At 41.7% G+C, this 20309-nt stretch overlaps 1 protein-coding gene across 10 annotated transcripts in view; it reads right to left on the bottom strand.

Moving 5' to 3' along the window:
* Positions 1-20309, bottom strand: part of masp1 (MBL associated serine protease 1) — a 370450-nt gene that overhangs the window by 270566 nt on the left and 79575 nt on the right. Inside the window, exon 7 of one of the 10 annotated variants that reach the window (XM_073041745.1) lies at positions 7097-7854. The exons of the other annotated variants lie outside the window; for them this stretch is intronic. Within the exon in view, the coding sequence (XP_072897846.1) occupies positions 7838-7854 (17 nt within the window). The 3' untranslated portion in view covers positions 7097-7837. Of the gene's footprint in view, positions 1-7096; positions 7855-20309 lie in introns of those variants that run through there. 10 annotated transcript variants of the gene reach the window in all.

Raw genomic sequence — 20309 nt, 5'->3', positions numbered from 1 at the left:
ATGCTGTCTTTGACATTTTAACATTTGTCACCAAATACTCTGAAGCTTCATCCTTCATAATAGACCAACCACTGAGGTTAGGCTAAATAGCCTATATTTCCTTTCTTTTGCCTTCCACCTTTCGTAAAGAGTGGAGTGACATTTGCAATTTTCCAGTCCTGCTGGACCATGCCAGAATCAAGTGTTCTTGAAAGATCATGACCAATGCATCCGTTATCTCTTCAGCAAACTCTCTTAGGACTCGGGGATGTCGTCCATCTGGTCCAGGTGGCTTATCCACCTTAACAGCTTTGAGTTTGCATAGTAAGTTTTCCTTTGTAATAGCAATGGCACTCACTCTTGCTCCCGACACTCATTTACCTCTGGCACACTGTTAGAGTCTTCCACAGTGAAGACAGATACAAAGTACCCATTAATTTAGAAACATAGAAAACCTACAGCACAATACAGACCCTTCGACCCACAAAGCTGTGCCGAACATGTCCCTACCTTAGAAATTACTAGACTTCCCCATAGCCCTCTATTTTTCTAAGCTCCATGTACCTATCCAAGTCTCTTAAAAGACCCTATTGTATCCACCTCCACCACCGTTGCCGGCAGCCCATTCCACACACTCACCGCTCTCTGAGTAAAAGACTTACCCCTGACATCTCCTCTGTACCTACTCCCCAGCACCCTAAACCTGTGTCCTCTTGTGGCAACCATTTCAGCCCTGGGAAAAAGCCTCTGACTATCCACATGATCAATGCCTCTCATCATCTTATACACCTCGATCAGGTCACCTCTCATCCTCAGTCACTCCAAGGAGAAAAGGCTGAGTTCACTCAACCTATTTCCATAAGGCGTGCTCCCCAATCCAGGCAACATCCTTGTAAATCTCCTCTGCACCCTTTCTATGGCTTCTGCATCTTTCCTATAGTGAAGCAACCAGAACTGAGCACAGTACTCCAATTGGGGTCTGACCAGGGTCTTATATAGCTGCAACATTACCTCCCGGCTCCTAAATTCAATTCCATGATTGATGAAGGCCAATACACTGTACGCCTTCTTAACCACAGAGTCAACCCACGCAGCTGCTGTGCGCATCCTATGGACTCGGACCCCATGATCCCTCTGATCCTCCATACTGCCAAGAGTCTTACCATTAATATTATATTCTGACATCATATTTGACCTACCAAAATGAACCACTTCACACTTATCTGGGTTCAACTCCATCTGCCACTTCTCAGCCCAGTTTTGCATCCTATCAATGTCCCACTGTAACCTCCGACAGCCCTCCACACTGTCCACAACACCTCCAACCTTTGTGTCATCAGCAAACTTACCAACCCATCACTGCACTTCCTCATCCAGGACATTTATAAAAATCACGAAGAGTAAAGGTCCCAGAACAGATCCTTGAGGCACTCCACTGGTGACCGACCTCCATGCAGAATATGACCCGTCTACAACCACTCTTTGCCTTCTGTGGGCAAGCTAGTTCTGGATCCACAAAGCAATGTCCCCTTGGATCCCATGTCTCCTTACTTTCTCAAAAAGCCTTGCATGAGGTACCTTATCAAATGCCTTGCTGAAATCCATATACACTACATCTACTGCTCTTCCTTCATCAATGTATTTAGTCACATCCTCAAAAAATTCAATCAGGCCCATAAGGCACAACCTGTCCTTGACAAAGCCATGCTGACTATTCCTAATCATATTATACCTCTCCAAATGTTCATAAATCCTGCCTCTCAGATCTTCTCCATCAACTTACCAACCACTGAGATAAGACTCACTGGTCTATAATTTCCTGGGCTATTTCTACTCCCATTCTTGAATAAAGGAACAACATCCGCAACCCTCCAATCCTCTGGAACCTCTCCTGTCACCATTGATGATGCAGAGATCATTTGAGAGGCTCAGCAATCTCCTCCCTCACCTCCCACAGTAGCCTGGGGTACATCTCATCCGGTCCCGGTGTCTTACACACTTGATGCTTTCCAAAAGCTCCAGCACATCCTCTTTCTTAATATCTACATGCTCAAGCTTTTCAGTCTGCTGCAAGTCATCACTATAATCACCAAACACGAGGAAATCTGCAGATGCTGGAAATTCAAACAACACACACAAAATGCTGGTAGAACACAGCAGGCTAGGCAGCATCTATAGGGAGAAGCGCTGTCGACGTTTCGGGCCGAGACCCTTCATTTTAAAGCTTCCCAATCATTCAACTTCCCACTCACTTTTGCTACTTCATATGCCCTTTCTTTGGCTCTTATGCAGTCCTTCACTTCCTTTGTCAGCCACGGCAGCCTACTTCTGTCATTTGAGAACAACCTCTGTGGGACATATCTATCCTGTGCCTTATGAACGATTCCCAGAAACCTCAATCATCTCTACTATGAAGTCATCCCCGCCAGTATCCACCTGAAAAAGCTCCTCTCTCATGCCTCTATAATTCCTTTATTCCAAAGCGATACTGATACGTAAGTTATGCTTCCTCCTTTCAAATTGCAGTATGAATTCAATCATATTATAATCACTGCCCCCAAGAGTTCCTTTACATTAAGCTTCCTAATAAGTACAGAGTTATTTCACAACACTCAATCTAAGATGGCCTTTCCCCGAGTAGGCTCAAGCAGAAGCCACTCTAAAAAACCATCTCATAGGCATTCAACAAATTCTCTCTCTTGTGATCCAACACCAACCTGATTTTCCCAATCCCCTTCCACATTGAAGTCCCCATTACAATTGTGTCCCTTATTACATTTACCCTTATTCCAGCTCCCTTTGCAATCTCAACCCCACATCTTGGCTACTATGTGGAAGCCTATATACGATTCCCATAATGTTTTTTTCACCTTTGCAGTTCCTTAACTCCAGCACAAAGACTCAACATTTTCTGACCCTATGTCACCTCTTTCTGAAGAAGTAACTCCATTTCTTACCAACAGAGCCAACAACTGCCTATACTTTCCTACCTGTCCTTTCAATATAAAGTATATCCTTTGATGTTGAGCTCCCAACTATGGCCATCTTTCAGCCACAACTCAGTGTTGCCCATAATATATACCGACCAATCTGTATCTGCGCCACGCGCTCCTCCACATTATTCCGAATGCTACAAACACTTAAATACAACATCTTTAGTCCTGCATTCTTCACCCTTTTGAATTTTGGATCTGTGGTACAATTTAATTCTTCAGTCTGTCTGCAATTGTACCCAATAATTGGCTTGTCCTTCCATCATCTACTTGTAAACCTGCTGGCTCATCCTCAGCACTATCATACTGGCTCCCATCTCCCTGTCATAATAGCTTAAGCCATTCTCAATGGCCCTAGTAAACCTGCCTGAAAGAATATTGGTCTCTCTCGGATTCAAGTGGAACCTGTCCCTTTTGTACAGGTCACACTGTCCCAGAAGAGGTCCCAATTATCCAGAAATCTGAATCCCTGCCCCCTGCTCCGATTCTTCAGCCACTCATTTATCTGCCACCTTATTCTATTCCTATCCACACTGTCATGTGGACTGGCAGAAATCCCAAGATCACCAAACTTGAGGTCCTGCTTCTCAATTTTTCCAAACTCAATATACTATTTTTTCAGGACTTCCTCCCTTTTTCTTCCTATGTCATTGGTACCAATATGTACCATGACTTCTGGCTGTTCACTCTCCCTTTTCAGGATATTGTGGATGCTTTCAGAAACATCATGAACCCTGGCACCCAAGAGGCAAACTACCTTTCCTTTTCACATCCACAGAATCACCTATTTGTTCCCCTGACTATAGTTAATGAGGTCACCTTTCAATCTTCCGAATTCTAGTGAACACGGGCCCAGAACCATCACACGCTTTTCACATGACCAGTCATTCAATCCTAGAATCATTTTTGTGAACCTCGTTTGAGCCCTCTCCAGTTTCAGCACATCCTTTCTAAGATAAGGGGCCCAAAACTGCTCACAATACTCCAAGTGGGGCCTCACCAGTGCATTAATAATGTCTCACCATTACAACCTTGCTTTTATATTCTAGTCCTCTTGAAAGAAATACTAACATTGCATTTGCCTTCCTCATCACAGACTCAACCTGCAATTTAACCTTCAGGGAACAAGATCTCCCAAGTCCCTTTGCACCTCAGTTTTTTTTGTATTTTCTCTCTATTTATAAAATGGAGAATATTTCATTTCTTCTTTCAAAGTGCATGACCATACACTTCTCAACACTATATTCCATCTGCCATTTCTTTGCCCATTCTCCCAGTCTGTCTAGGTCCTTCTGTAGTCTCTCTATTTTCCTATAGAACTGTACAATGGAAAATTTGGATTTTACTTTGTACAGTTCTATAGGAAAGATATGATTACATAGGAGAGGTTGTAGAGGAGATTCACCATGGTGTTGCCTGGTTTGGTTAAAGCAGTACAGTTATCAGAAGAGACAGCACAGACTGGGTTTATTTACAGTGCAACAGTGCAATGGTAATTGAAGGATGACCTGAAGGAGGTGTACAAAGTTACGAAGAGATAGAGGGGGTCGATAGTCAAAAAGAAGTTTTCATTATTGTGTGTCTAAGAGAAGAGGGCTTAGGTTCTGCTGAAAGGAAAAAGGTTTAGAGGGGATCAAAAGGGGACTTTTTTTCCCTACAGATGAAGGTTGGTGTCTACAATGTGCTGCCTAAAGAGGTAGTAGAGGCAAATACACTCACATTTAAAAAGCATCCACACAATTACCTGGAGACACAAAGGACACAGAGTCTAGAACAAAACTCAAGATGCTGGAGAAACTCGACAGGTCAGGGAGTATCAAACAAGGGAAAAGGATACAGTCGACTTTTTGTTTCAAGACCCTTTACCTGGACAACCTTGTCAAAGCATAGAAGGCTACAGATCCAATGAGGGTAAATACAATTAGTGTAAGTGGGTACAGGGTTGGCATGAAGGGTCTGCAGCTGGACTGTATGAGTATGACTTACAACAAAGTTCCTCAGAGGAAGTTGGTTAATAAAATTAAAGCAGATGGCATTGGGGGTGGGGGTAGTATATGGACTTGGGTAGAGAACTTATTATTGAACACCAATAATAGTAAGAGTAAACCGGTCTTTACCTAGTTAGCAGGTTGTAACCAGAGGGGTACTGGTGGCCTCAGTCTCAGCTCTTTATATCAATTATATGGCTGAGCTTTCCAAATTTGTTGTTGTACTGAGCACTGAGTTAACGGCTTAACTGGCAACTGTAACTTGCCCTTACCATGTAGATAATTTAAACCATAAGGCACGGGAGCATTATTAGACTACTCGGCCAATCAAGTCTGCTCTGCCATTCCACCATGGCTGATTTATTATTCCTCTCAACCCCATTCTCCTGCTTTCTCCCCACAATCTTTGATACCCTGACTCATAAAGAATCTATCAACCTCTGCTTTAAATATACCCAATGACTTGGCCTTTACAGCCATCCATGGCAATGAATTCTACAGACTCACCACCTTCTGGCTAAAGAAATTCCTCTTCATCACTGTTCTAGACTCCCCCCTCTATAAGACACATCCACTCCATGTTCAATTTAGGGGAAGTAGTTAGAACATGGAGCGGTCTTTTGACCTTTGACCCACTGTATTTGCGCTGTCTGTTAAGCACCCATTTGGACTGATCACACTTTATTCTCTCCATGTCCTAACTACTTCCCCTAAATTGGACATGGAGTGGATGTTTCCTATGGGGGGGGGGGGGGAGTCTAGAACAAAGTGGGATTCCTCCAAATAGGTGCTTAACAGACAGCGCAAAAGTTAAAAGATGTTACTTAATGTGAAAGAGTGCAGAAAAGATTTACCAGGATGTTATCTGGATTTGAGGGCCAGAGTTACAAGGAGAGGTTATTTAGACAAGGATTGTATTCCCTGAAACTTGGGAGATCAAGGGGCAATCTGATACAGGTATACAAGATTATGAAAGGCATAGACAAGGTGAATGAGTACATAGTCTTTTTCCCAGGGAGGGGTGCTAAAAATAAATGGGCATAGATTTAAAATCAGGAGTGAAAAATTGAAAAGGAACATCGGAGCAGTTTCTTCATTGTCCTATTTGGAATAAACTGTCAGAAAAAGTGGTTACAGTGAGCACATAAGCAACATTTAAAATCTATCCAAATAAGTAAATGAATTGAAGAAGTTTAGCGGGCTTTGGGCAGATGGCTCGAGCTTGTTGGGCAACAGAGTCAGCATGGACTAGGTGGGCTGAAGGGCCTGTTTCCATGCTGTATGGCTCTAATTCATAAAGATATAAAAGCAATTAGGGTTAAAACTATGTTCTAAATCCAGAATCATAAACAGATTTAGGAATTAGCACTACGGTAGTTAACAACTGTGGCGCTATGGTAGTGTAGCGGTTACTGCAATGCTATTCCAACTTGGGCGTTGGAATTTGGATTTTAATCCCAGTGTCCTCTGTAAAGATTTTGTACGTCATCCCCATGGAATGCATGGATTTCCTTCAGGTGCTCCAGTTTCCTCCAACAGTCCAAATGCACACTGGTTAGAAGGTTAATTGGTCATTGTAAATTGCCCCATGATCAGGCTAGAGTTAAATTGGTGGGTTGCTGGTTCAAAAGGCCTGTTCCCTGCTGTATCTCTAAATAAATTAAAAAAACAAAATAAAATTATTTTCACCCTTTAACTAAAATAAGATCTGATAACTCTCAGGCAAAAGTACTGAGATTCCCAACACAACTAATGTTGAAGTTTAGCAGGCTTAGGACAGATGGGAACAAAACTGGAGATGAAAAGGAATGCATAGTGAGTGGAATCTAAAATAAAAACAAAAACAGTAGTAGTAAATATTTTTTAAAAAGTAATGGATAAAGATTTCTGATAAACTCATTTAAATCCAGACAGAGAAAGGCAATTGCCAAATTAATTACAGCTTAAATTGGTCCAGGTATAATAGAGAATGGACTGCACTGGCTCCATTCCACACTCATACAGTGCATTATTATATTATTATTACATATTATATATCTGAGAGGCAAACTTAACGCTGACAAATGCAGTACTCCTGTTATGTTTTGTTACTTCAACACATTAAACTAATTGAAAGGAAGACATGGGAGTCCAAAATACAGGTCTAAGTATGAGTTTATTTTAAATGAGGAGCACACATATCATGTGGTAGTGTAATGATGTATGCAATTCATGTTTTTATACATACAACCATAATGAATAATTGAAATGAACAAGAATGCTTAATCAAAACAATACATGAAGATTACTCAAATGTTAGTGAAACATTAAACACACAACACTCTTCCCTGCTTAGCTATAAACTCCAACTCAATATAGAATGCATCTCAACACAGTATACTATATAAGACAACCACTACATACATATCCACAGCATAGTATATATCGTCCCATTCAGGCCTAAAGATTTAATCACTGTGGAGCATCTCTTACTCTTGTGGAATAACATCTATCCTGACAAGGGGGAACACTCTGCTTGGCAGTTGAGACTTGTGGCTATGAAAAAAATCTCAGCTTCTGGGTCCTCCTTCAAGGTAGTTGTAGTAGTTGACTCTGAGACTGCAGAAAGTGGTTCTGACCGCTCTGAACACCATTCTTTTCCTTTTCTCTCTCTGGATCTACTTTGGTCGCTCTCTCTTTCACATGTTCTTTTTCTCTTTCACACTGTTCTCTTTCTTGTTCACATTCCCTCTCTCCATCTCTTCCCTCCTTTTTCTTCTAGTTTGTGCATCTTGATCTTCAGAAGGCCCATTTAGTTCATTGGAGTATTCTCTTATTAATCCTTCTATTGCTCCGTTTGCAATCTGATCTCTCCTCTTGGTTTGTTCATCCATTACATCAATAGTTCAATAGTTCTATTTAATATCAGGGAATGCGTACAATATACAAACACCATAGGAAAACATCCTGTCCACATCCACTCTATCAAGAAGAAATAACAAGCACGATAGACAAAGGAGAATCGGTTGATGTAATGTACTTGGATTTTCAGAAGGCCTATTAGGACCGATTATTTTACGTTATACGTCAATGATTTGTATAATGGAATGGATAGCTTTGTTGCAAAGTTTCTAGATGATACGAAGATAGATGGAGGGGCTGGTAGTTCACAAGATCACAAGACAAAGGAGCAGAAGTAGGCCATTCAGCCCATCGAGTCTGCTCCACCACTCCACCATGAGCTAAATTATTCTCCCATCTAGTTCCAATTTCCAGCTTTTTCCCCATATCCCTTGATACCCTGACTAATTAGATACCTATCAATCTCCTCCTTAAACACCCTCAATGATTGGGCCTCCACAGCTGTATGTAGCAATGAATTCCATAAAGTTTTGAGGAAGTAGAGGGCCACAGAAGGACATTGTCCTAATCTGTCAATGGGCAAAGAAATGGCAGATGAAATAATGTCAGGAAGTGAATTCCAATAGATTTGTCAGGCAAGTTTTCCCTTGAGGAAACCATGTTGACTACAGCCTATTTTATCATGTACCTCCAAATACCCTGAGACGTCATCCTTAATAACCAACTCCAACATCTTCCCTACCACTGAGACTAACTGTGGTTTCTTTTCTTCTGCCTCTCTCCCTTCTTGAAGACTGGAGTGACATTTACAATTTTCTAATCTTCCAGAACCATTCCAGAATCTAGTGACTCTTGAAAGATCTTTATTAATGCCTCCACGATCTCATCAGCCACCTGTTTAAAAACTCTGGGGGGTGGGGTTCACTATCTGGTCCAGGTGACCTATCTACTTTTAAATCTTTCAGTTTCCCAAGAACTTTCTCTCTAGTTATAACCTCATACACTACATGCCCTCTGGCACCTAGGACTTCACCATACAGCTAGTGTCTACCACAGTGAAGACTGATGCACTTATTCAGTTCTTCCGCCATTTCACTGTCCCCCATAATTACCTCTCCAGCATCTTTTTCCAGTGGTCTAATATCCACTCTCATCTCTCTTTTACACTACATGTCTCAAGACCCTTTTGGTATCCTCTTTAATATTAGTGGCTAATAATTAGTGGCTAGCTTACTTTTGTATGCTATCTTTACCATCTTAATGACTTTTTTTTAAAGTTGCCTTCTGTTGGTTTTTAAGAGCTTCCCAATCCTCAAACTTCCCACTAATTTTTGCTCCATTATATGCCCTCTCTTTGGCTTTGACTTCTCTTGTTACACACGGTTATGTCAACTTGTCTTCAGAATACTTACTCCTCTTTGGATTGCATATATCCTGTGCCTTCTGAATTGCTTCCAGAAACTTCAGCATGGCTACTCTGCCATCATCCCTGCCAGTGTTCTTTTCCAATTAATTCTGGCCAATTCCTCTCTCATGCCTCTATAATTCCCTTTACTCCACTGTACTACTGATACATCTGATTTTAGCTTCTCCTTCTCATATTTCAGGGTGAATTTGATCACATTAAGATCACTTGCCCTTAGGTACTTTGACCCTAAACTCTCTTATCAATTCTGCTTCATTACACAACACCCATACGAGAATAGCTGATCCTCTAATAGGCTCAATCACAAGCTGCTCTAAAAAATCAGGTCATAGACATTTTAAAAATTCCCCATCCTGTAATCCAGCACCAACCTGACATTCCCAATCTACATGCATTTTCAAGTCCCCCATGTCTCAGAAAGACCGCATCCATTATTAAGGACCTCCAGCACCCAGGGCATGACCTTTTCTCACTGTTACCATCAGGTAGGAGGTACAGAGGCCTGAAGGTACACACTCAGCAATTCAAGAACAGCATCTAAAGGAAAAGGCCTCCGACTACCCACATGATCAATGCCTCTCATCATCTTATACACCTCTACCAATTCACCTGTCATCCTCCGTCGCTCCAAGGAGAAAAGGCCGAGTTCACTCAACCTGCTTTCATAAGGCATGCTCCCCAATCCAGGCAACATCCTTGTAAATCTCCTCTGCATCCTTTCTATGGCTTCCACATCCTTCCTGTAGTGAGGCAACCAGAAATGAGCAGAGTACTCCAAGTGGGGTCTGACCAGGGTCCTATATAGCTGCAACATTACCTCTTGGCTCCTAAATTCAATTCCATGATTGATGAAGGCCAATACACCTTACACCTTCTTAACCAGAGTGAACCTGCGCAGCTGCTTTGAGCATCCTATGGACTTGGACCCCAAGATCCCTCTGATCCTCCACACTGCCAAGAGTCTTACCATTAATACTATATTCTGTCATCATATTTGACCTACCAAAATGAACCACTTCACACTTATCTGGGCTGAACTCCATCTGCCATGTCTCAGCCCAGTTTTGCATCCTATCAATATCCCGCTATAACCTCTGACAGCCCTCCACACTATCCACAACACCTCCAACCTTTGTGTCATCAGCAAACCTACTAACCCATCCCTCCACTTCCTCATCCAGGTCATTTATAAAAACCACAATGAGTAAGAATCCCAGAACAGATCCCTGAGGCACGCCTGTGGTCACCGACCTCCATGCAGAAAGTGACCCGTCTACAACCACTCTGCCTTCTGTGGGCAAGCTAGTTCTGGATCCACAAAGCAATGTCCCCTTGAATCCCATGCCCCTTACTTTCTCAATAAGTCCTGCATGGGGTACCTTATCAAATGCGTTGCTGAAATCCATATACAGTACATCTACTGCCCTTCCTTCATCAATGTGTTTAGTCATATCCTCAAAAAATTCAATCAGGCTCATAAGGCACGACCTGCCTTTGACAAAGACATGCTGACTATTCCTAATCATATTATAATATTCCTAATCATATTTTTAAATCAATATACATAAACTGTAATTGATTTTATTTATTTATTATCATTATTTTAATTTTTTTTCTCTCTGCTAGATTATGTATTGCATTGAACTGCTGCTGCTAAGTTAACAAATTTTACGTCACACACCGGTGATGATAAACCTGATTCTGATTGTAAGGTTCCCCTTTTAGCATGCATCTTCTCTCACCCATTGTAATTTGTAGGCCACATCCTTAATACTGTTTGGGGGTCTGCATACAACACTCACCAAGGTCTTTTTATCCTTGCAGTTCCTTAGCTCTATCCACAATGTCTCAACACCCAATGTCACCCTTTCTAATGATCTGATTTCAATTTTTATCAATAGAGCAATGCCGCCCCCCCCCCCCCCCACGCAATCATCCTGCCTATACTTTGAATACAAAGGGTATCCGTGGACATTAACCTCACAGCTATAATCTTTCACCTATGTTGTAGGCATCATCTTTCAGTGAAGCCTACAACATCATACCCGTGCCTTTATTCTGGATATTTCATGCATTCAAATACACCTTCAGTCCTGTATTCACCTCTTCCAAATTTGTCCATTTTTAAATGTCCCTCATCCTGTTGACTACAATTTGCCCAATCAATATCGCCTCTGTTTGTAAACTAGCTACCTAATCTTCGGCATTAATAATCCACTCTTTCCTATGACACCCCTTGCATTGAAATATAGACAGCTTCTTTCTTTGATACTTCTTGCATTTAAATATAGGCAGCTCAGGACACTAGTTACACCATGTTCAACCTTTTGATCAAAACTTTGTCTGAGGTCTTTCCAACATCTGCCTCCACAACCTCTCCACTAACTGATATGGCACTCTGGTTCCCATCCCTTGCAACTCTAGTTTAAATCCCATCATGCTGCATTAACAAACCTTTCCAGTAGGATATTAGTTTCCCCTCCAGTTCAAGTGCAAATCATATCTTCTCTACATGTCCCATCTTCCCTGGAAGAAAGACCAATGATCCAAAAATCTTATACCATCCCTCCTACACCAACTCCTTAGCCATGTATTAAACTGTACTATCCTCCTAGTTCTGGCCTCACTAGCATATAGCACTGGTAGCAATCCTAAAATCACAACCCTGGAAGTCCTGCGTTTTAATTTTGCACCTAACTCACTCAATTCCCTTTGCAGAACCTTGTCAGTCATCCTACCCATGTCATTGGTACCTATATGGACCACCTGTTCTGGCTGTTTACCCTCCCACTTAAGAATACGGAGGACTCATGTGCAGTATCCCAGACTTCAGTACCCAGGAGGCAACAAACCATCTGTGAATATCGTTCTCGCCCACAGAACCTCCTGTCCATTCCCCTAACGAATTCCCCCATCACCAGTGTGCCTTTTCTCCCCCCTTCCCTTCTCAGTCACAGAGGCAGACTCAGTGCCAGAGACCCAACCACTGTGACTTTCCTCTGTTAGATCATTCTTCCCACACCCACCACTCCCCGATGGTATCCAAAGTGATATACCTGTTGATGAGGGGGATGGGCACAGGAGTACTCTGCACTGGCTCCTTAACCCCTTTCTCCTTCCTGTCACTCAGTTTCCTTTGTCCTGCACCTTGGGTGTAACTACCTCTCTGTATGTCCCGTCAGCTCCCGAATCGGAGTTCACCTAGTTCCAGCTCCAACTCCTTAACGAGGATTGTTAGAAGCTACAGCTGGATACACTTCTCACAGTTGTAGTTGTCAGGGATACTGGAGGTCTCCCTGCCTTCCCACATGAAGAGCATTCCACTATCCTGCCTGGCATCTCTACTGTCCTAGCTGAGCAGATATAACAAAGAAAAAAAAAAGGAAAAGAAACTTGAGGTTTTCTTTCCTTTGCTTTCTCTGACTGAAAGCCTCTCTTTGTTGACGCCTCGAAAAGCTAAGGCCTTAAGATTACCATTCTGACTATTCCACTCAGATGATGGCTGCTGTGCTTGCTCTTGCCTTCCTTTAATTTGCTCTTATTAATCAATCCAAAATACTGATTGGCCACTGGTCAAAGCTCTTTTCTGGCTGCTGTGACCCACTGATGCCTTTTATCCTCAGGCAGTGGACCTGATTGAAGTCCCCACCTCTCCAAACTTCCCATATCCTGATTGGCCACTGGTCAAAGCTCTTTGAATATTCGAGCATCAAATATTGGCCACCAACCACTATGCAAACAACAGCAAAGCCCCCAAAGAGAGACCATGGTCTACTGCCCATCGGAAACTAATTATTCACTCTAGCACTTCGACATCCCACAGGCTCTCTCTCTCACACACACTAAGAAGGGAGAGACAGATATCGCTCCTTCCACAGCAACAGGAGAGACAACAGTCACTATTTTGATGTTACAGTCTGATGAATCCTCTGTTTTTGTATCTCAATTGACTCCTTTCTTTTTGTCCTTCAATTCAGGCAGCTGGGCTTTGGTCTTTGCATCTACTTTTATAAGCAGTTTTCTGTCTCTCACTTGAAGTTAATGCAAAAACCTTAATACACACAGAGTACATTTAGTATTTATACACACAAATGTCAAATGTTTACAACTTTCTTGACAGCCCATTAACTCTTTTCCGGCTTAAAAAAACAAGCCACATTTCACAAGTAACTGCCTGATCAGAAGCTCTACAAAGACTGTTATGGTCAGAATATTACTTTCATTATTTTCATGATTTCTCTGAGGAGTATGGTCCTTTCTTGGTCCAATATTCTTTCAAACCAGAGGCAAAGAGGTTGGCAGCAACACTTGTCCTTTGTTGGGCAACAGTTCATGGTGTTTGGCATGGAAACAATTGTGACATCATCCAGTGCCTTTCTTAAATTACTTTCATTTGACTTCATTGCAGGGGATGTGACATGCAAATGGTGGATGGATCTCCAATCACATTGTAGTTGTCTCAGCCAATCACACCCCCACAATGCTGCTCCCCCTGCTTTTACCACATACAAGCTCAATGTGGCTTGTTGCTTGTTGTATTTCACTGTTACAAATGTCATTCCCACAGGAGTTATCTTGTCTCCACTATGTTTTAATTGAATATCTGCAGATTTCAGTTTGGTATCTTTGAAATACCATTCAAACTCATTTTCTGGAATGATTGAAACAGCTGAGTCAGTGTCTATTTCCATTTTAACTAATTTGCCATTCACTTCTAGTGTAAGCCATATTACTTTCTATGGCTAATTTTCATACAGTAAATCTCAAGGTTACACAGTCTTGTGTCACTCTCATTATCAGATTTTTCATCACAGCATGCTAATTAGTACTCTGTTTCAAACTGCAACTTGACTTTTTAGCTTTTTTTCTTCCCTGAGTAGTCCATTTATTTTTGACTGCCCGATATGCTCTTTGCACGTGTCCTACTTTGCTGCATTTTCTGCAAATTTTGCATTTGTTTGATGTTATTGTGAGCCCCGGCCACAACAGTAACAAGATTTGTTCAGCCTGGCTGGTTTCTGTTTGGACACTGCAATTTTGCTCATACTCACTTTCATTCAGGCCTGCAACTCAATTGCATCGATGTCTGCAGTTTCCATTGAAACAGCAATCTCAACCACTCTTTGAATGCAAGGTGTGTCCAGTTAGGAGCTGTTTTTGAACAGTTTCTTTCAAAATTCCACAAACTAAATGATCTTACTGTATCATTAAGTCCATTACCGAACTGACAATGCTCAGATATCTCTTCAATTCAACCACATATGCTGAAACAGACTCTTCTTTTGATACTGCTTATGAAACCTGAAGCATTCTGCAATCAACAATGGCTTCAATTGCAAATGTTTCTGCATTACTCTTACAAAGGCAGCAAAGCCCGTTTGGTTGGAGCGGTCAAACTTTGAAGCAAATACTGTGCTGTTAAACCCAATGTATTCAGCAAAATTGATATTCATTTCTCACTGGCTATTTCATTTGCTTCAAAATACTGTTCCAATAGCTCGGTAATTACCCACTATGTAATCAAAACAATCTTTCCGATGTAGCCAGTCACTTTTGATTTTTTAAATGATTATTACCACCTGCTTCTCAGTTTTTATGAACGCTGAATTCTTCCATTTATAGCCTTTCTTTTAACTCGATGTCTGCATGTGCTAAGTTTCATTTTTAACCCGTGGTGTGTTTTTTTTAGTTCGAACATTTCACTTTGCTTTAACAGGTCGGTAGCCATCTCAGGTTCATTTTAAAAATATCTCGTCACCAATATTATGTTTGTAACTTCAAAACATTAAACTAATTCAAAGGAAGACACGGGAGTCCAAAATGCTGGTCTAACTTCGGGTTTACTTTAAGTGAGGTGCACACGCATCATACGGTAGCACGATAACGGATGCAGTTCACATATTTATACATATAACCCGTAATGAATTGTTGAAACAAACAAAAATGCTTTATCAACCAATACACAAGGTTACTCAAAAGTAACTGAAATATTAAATTCACAACGGCTACAAATCAATGCTGCAATCTAAGTTTTACAATCCACGATTCGTTGCAGCATATGATCACAGACCACATGAGAATGTTTCCTTCACAAAACTTATAGCACCCATTCTGTCCCTGTGCAACACATTAATTATGCTGTATCTACTCTACTCTGGTTTATGATTAATGGTCTTCTCTCTCAAGATCTAGTGTCCTAACATACAAAAGGGGCCAAACTCTGTGGAAAACTCTCTTTAAGCCCCCTACCATCAGGCAGGAGGTACCGTAGCATTAGGACAAGAACTGCAAGGACGGGAAACATCTTCATCACCCAGGCCATAACACTACCTAACTCTCTGCCAGCACCCAAGTCTCAACACCTATGAAGTACCAGTAGTTTTATACCGTTTACTTTATAACTTGTATCAAAGATGCACATTTGTTAATTTACTCGTGGTAATAGGACTAAGAGATAGGAGCAGAAGTAGGCAATTTGGCCCACCGAGTCCACTACACCATTTCATCATGGCTGATCCATTACTCTCTCAGCCCAAAACTCATGCATTCTCCTCTTATCCCTTCATGCCCTGAATGACCGAGACTCTATCAACCTCTTCACTGTGGAAGACACTAGTGGAGTGCCATTTTTTTTGCCCATGAGGTCATGAGTGTCAGGGAGCAGGAGTAATGCCACTACTATTATAAAGGAAATCCTATATAGGCCTCCAAGTAGTAGCCAAGATGTAGGGTTGAGATTGTAAAGAGAACTGGAAAGGGCATGTAATAAGGGTAATGTCACAATTGTAATAGGGCACTACAATATGCAAGGAGATTGGGAAAATCAGTTTTGTGTCCAGACAGACAGACAGACATACTTTATTGATCCCGAGGGAAATTGGGTTTTGTTACAGCCGCACCAACCAAGAATAGTGAAGAAATATAGCAATATAAAACTATAAATAATTAAATAAAAATAAGTTAATCATGCCAAGTGGAAATAAGTCCAGGACCAGCCTATTGGCTCAGGGTGTCTGACACTCTGAGGGAGGAGTTGTAAAGTTTGATGGCCACAGGTAGGAATGACTTCCTATGACGCTCAGTGTTACATCTCGGTGGAATGAGTCTCTGGCTGAATGTACTCCTGTGCCTAACCAGTACATTATGGAGTGGATGGGAGTCATTGTCCAAGATGGCATGCGACTTGGACAGCATCCAATCACAAGAGATGGAATTTGTCAAATACCTACAGGTTGGCTTTTGAGAGCAGCTTGTGCACAAGCCTGCTCGGGGAAAGGCCATCTTAGATTGGATGTTATATATCAGCCCAGATCTTATTAGGGAGCTTAACATAAAGGAACCCTTTGGAGGCAATGATCATAATATGATTTAGTTCATACTGCAATTTGAAAGGGAGAAGCATAACTCACATGCATCAATATCACAAAGGAATAAAGGGAACAACATAGGCATGGGAGAGGAGCTTGCCCAGGTGGATTGAAGGAAGATACTGGCAGGGATGATGGCAGAACAGAGGTGGCTGAATTTTCTGAGAATAGTTCACAAGGTGTAGAATAGACATGTCCCACAGAAGAGGTTCTCAAACGGTAGGGCAAAGCAACCATGGCAGACAAGGGAAGATAAGGAATGCATGAAAGCCAAGGAAAGGGCATACAAGGTTGAAAAAGTGACTGGGAAGTTGGATGATTGGGAAGCTTTTAAAAACCAACAAAAGGCAACTAAAAAGGATACAAGAAGGGAAAAGATGAAATATAGGGCAAACTAGCCAATAATATATAATATAGTAAATATACAGCAGGATAGTAAAAGTTTTTCAGTTATATAGAGAATAAAAGGGAGGTGAGAGTTGATATTGGAAAATGATGCTGGCTAGGTACTACTGGGGGACAAAGAAATGGTAGATGAAACTAATAAGTACTTTGCTTTACTCTTTACTGTGGATGACACTAGCTGAATGCAAGAGGTTTGTGAATGTCAGGGAGCAGGAGTGAGTGCCATTGCTATTACAAAGGAAAAAGTGCTAGGCAAACTCAAAGGACAAAGTGGACAAGTCACCTGGGCCAGATGGACTACATCCCAGAGTCCTGAGAGAGGTTGCTGAAGCAGTAACAGATGCATTGGTCATGATCTTTCAAGAATCACTTGATTCTGACATGGTCCCAGAGGACTGGAAAATTGCAAATGTCACTCCACTCTTTAAGAAGGAAGGAAGACAAAAACGAGGAAATTACAGGTCAGTTAGCCTAACCTCAGTGGTTGGGAATGTGTTGGAGTTCATTATTAAGGACGGATTTCAGGGTACTTGAAGACTAATGATAAAATAAGTCAAAGTCAGCATGGTTTCTGTGAAGGGAAATCTTGCTTAACAAATCTGATAGAACTCTTTGAGGAAGTAACAAGCAGGGTGGACAAAGGAGAGGCAGTGGAATTAATTTACTTAGATTCCCAGTAGGCATTTGAGTTGCCTTACATAAGGCAGCTTAACAAGATAAAATCCTATGGTCTAACAGGAAAGATACTGGCATGGAGAGAGGAATGGCTGACAGGCAGAAGGCAGTGAGGAAGAATAAAGGGAGCCTTTTCTGGTTGGCTGCCAGTGACTAGCGCTGTTCCTCAGGGGTAAGCTACTTTCCACATTGTTTGTCAATGATCTAGATAGTAGAATTGATGACTTTTATGTAAAGTTTGCAGATAATACGAAGATAGGCGTTGTTGTAGCAGTGCTCAGGAAGCAATGCAATTGCAGCAGCACTTAGACAAATTGGAAGAATGGGCAAAAATGTGGCAGATGGAATACAGTGTTGGGAAATGTATGATAATACATTTTGGTAAAAAGGACAAAAGTGCAGACTATTATCTAAATGGGGAGAAGGTTCAATCATCAGAGGTGCAGAGGGATTTAAGACACCTTTTGCAAGACTCCTAGAAGGTTAATTTACAGGTTGAGTCTGTGGTAGAGAAGGCAAATGCAACGTTGGCAGTTATTTCAAGGGGAATAAAATATTAAAAACAAAGAAATAATGATGAAGCTTTATAAGACACTAGTCTAGCCGCACTTGTGGAGCACTGACAACAGTTTTTGGCCCCTTATCTCAGAATGGATGTTTTGTCATTGTACAGAGTCCAAAGGAGGATCACGAGGATGATTCCAGGAATGACGGGTTAACATCTGAGGAGTGTTCGGCGGCTTTGAGCCTGTGCTCACTGGAGTTTAGAAGAATGCATGGGGATCTCATTGAAACCTACCAAATGTTGAAAGGACTAGATGAGGTGGATGTGGAGAGGTGGGGATTTCTTCTGGTGGGGATATCCAGAACTAGAGGTAACAGCCTCAAAATTGTGGAGTAACCCTTTAAAAAAGAAGTCAGGATGAATTTCTTTAGCCAAATAACGGTGAATCTGTAGAATGCTCTGCCACAGACTGTGGTGAAGGCCAAATCCATGGGTTTATTTATAGCATAGTTGGTAAGATTCCGCATTAGTCACTGCATCAAGGGATATGGTGACAGGGCAGGTGTATGAGATTGAATGGAATCTGGGATCAACCATGTTGAAATGGCAGCGCAGACTTGATGGGCTGAATGGCCTAATTCTGCTTCTTTGTCTTTTGGTAATATTACTTTATGTGTTAGGTGTATGAATTATATGTCCCTTCATGTGCACTTTTGTCCAGAGGAATGGTGTCTCGTTTGGCAGAATATAGTATATGATTGAATAATAAGAAGCTGAACTTCAACTTGAAATTTAACTTCAAAATGCAGCCAATAAATTGCAACCAGTCTTCAAACTCTCTGACATTCAGTTACAAGGACAATCTTATAGAACTGGAACTGTAATTTAAAAGTGACATGGAATCTGCAAATGCAAAATGATGGAAATAGACAAAGTTGGTTCTCGTATTTGAAAAGGTCTTGTCAATAGCATTAGAGAGTTCCTAGCAAAGGTAGACCAACAAACAAGCCACAGGAGTCAGGCAACATACGTGGGAGTAAAGGAATTGTCAATGCTTTGGGTCAAGACCTTTCATGTGGAATCAATTCAACAAGCTCTATAGATGCTGCTCAGCTTACTGAGTTTAGAACACAGATTGTTACAGCACAGTAACAATCTTCAGTCCAAATTGCTGTGCTGACCTCTGCATTCCTGTAAATGGTCCTAACTCCATAAACAAGTTCACAGACAACACCACAGTGGTTGGCCTGATCAGATGGGGATGACGAGACGGTCTACAGGGACGAGGTCCGGCACCTGGCCGCGTGGTGTGCCGACAACAACCTGGCCCTTAACACCCAGAAGACCAAAGAGATCATTGTGGACTTCAGGCATGCTACGAGCCACACTCACATCCCCATCTACATCAATGGAGCTGTAGTGGAGCGTGTATCAAGCTTCAAATTCCTTGGTATCCACATTTCCGATGATCTCACCTGGTCCCTGAACTCCTCCATCCTGATTAAAAAGGCACAACAGCCCCTTTATTTCCTGCGGAGCATCAAGAAAGCTCACCTCTGTCCCAGGATACTGACAGACTTTTATCACTGTACCACTGAGAGCATACTCACCAACTACAACTCAGCGTGGTATGGCAATTGTCCCGTATCGGACCGCAAAGCACTCCAGCATGTGGTGAAAACTGCCCAGCAGATTATTGGCACCCAACTGCCCACCACTGAGAACATCTATCATTAACGCTGCCTGGGCAGGGTGAAAAGCATAATCAAGGATGTATCTCATTCTAACTACGGACCTTTTACTCTCCTCCCATCCGGTAGGTGCAACAGGAGCCTCTGCTCCCACAACAGCAGGCACAGGAAGAGCTTCTTCCCCAAGGCTGTGACCCTGCTGAACCTCACATCACAATGCTGAGCAGTATTGCACCAATATTGTACCATCTCAGTACTTTTATATTTGTGTGCTGCAGCACTTACCTTTTATTCACAGTTATTTTGTAAATAACACAATGCTTTGCATTTCTGGTTAGATGCTAACTGCATTTCATTTGATGTTTTGACTTCACTCAGCACAATGACAATAAAGTTAAATCTAATCTAATCTAACCTACTCCAAGACCAATCTAACCCT

This window comes from Hemitrygon akajei, chromosome 3 (assembly GCF_048418815.1).
Source record: "Hemitrygon akajei chromosome 3, sHemAka1.3, whole genome shotgun sequence".
Taxonomy (NCBI): domain Eukaryota; kingdom Metazoa; phylum Chordata; class Chondrichthyes; order Myliobatiformes; family Dasyatidae; genus Hemitrygon; species Hemitrygon akajei.
Note: the sequence above shows the minus strand (reverse complement) of the source record. Positions and strands in the feature narration are given on the sequence as shown.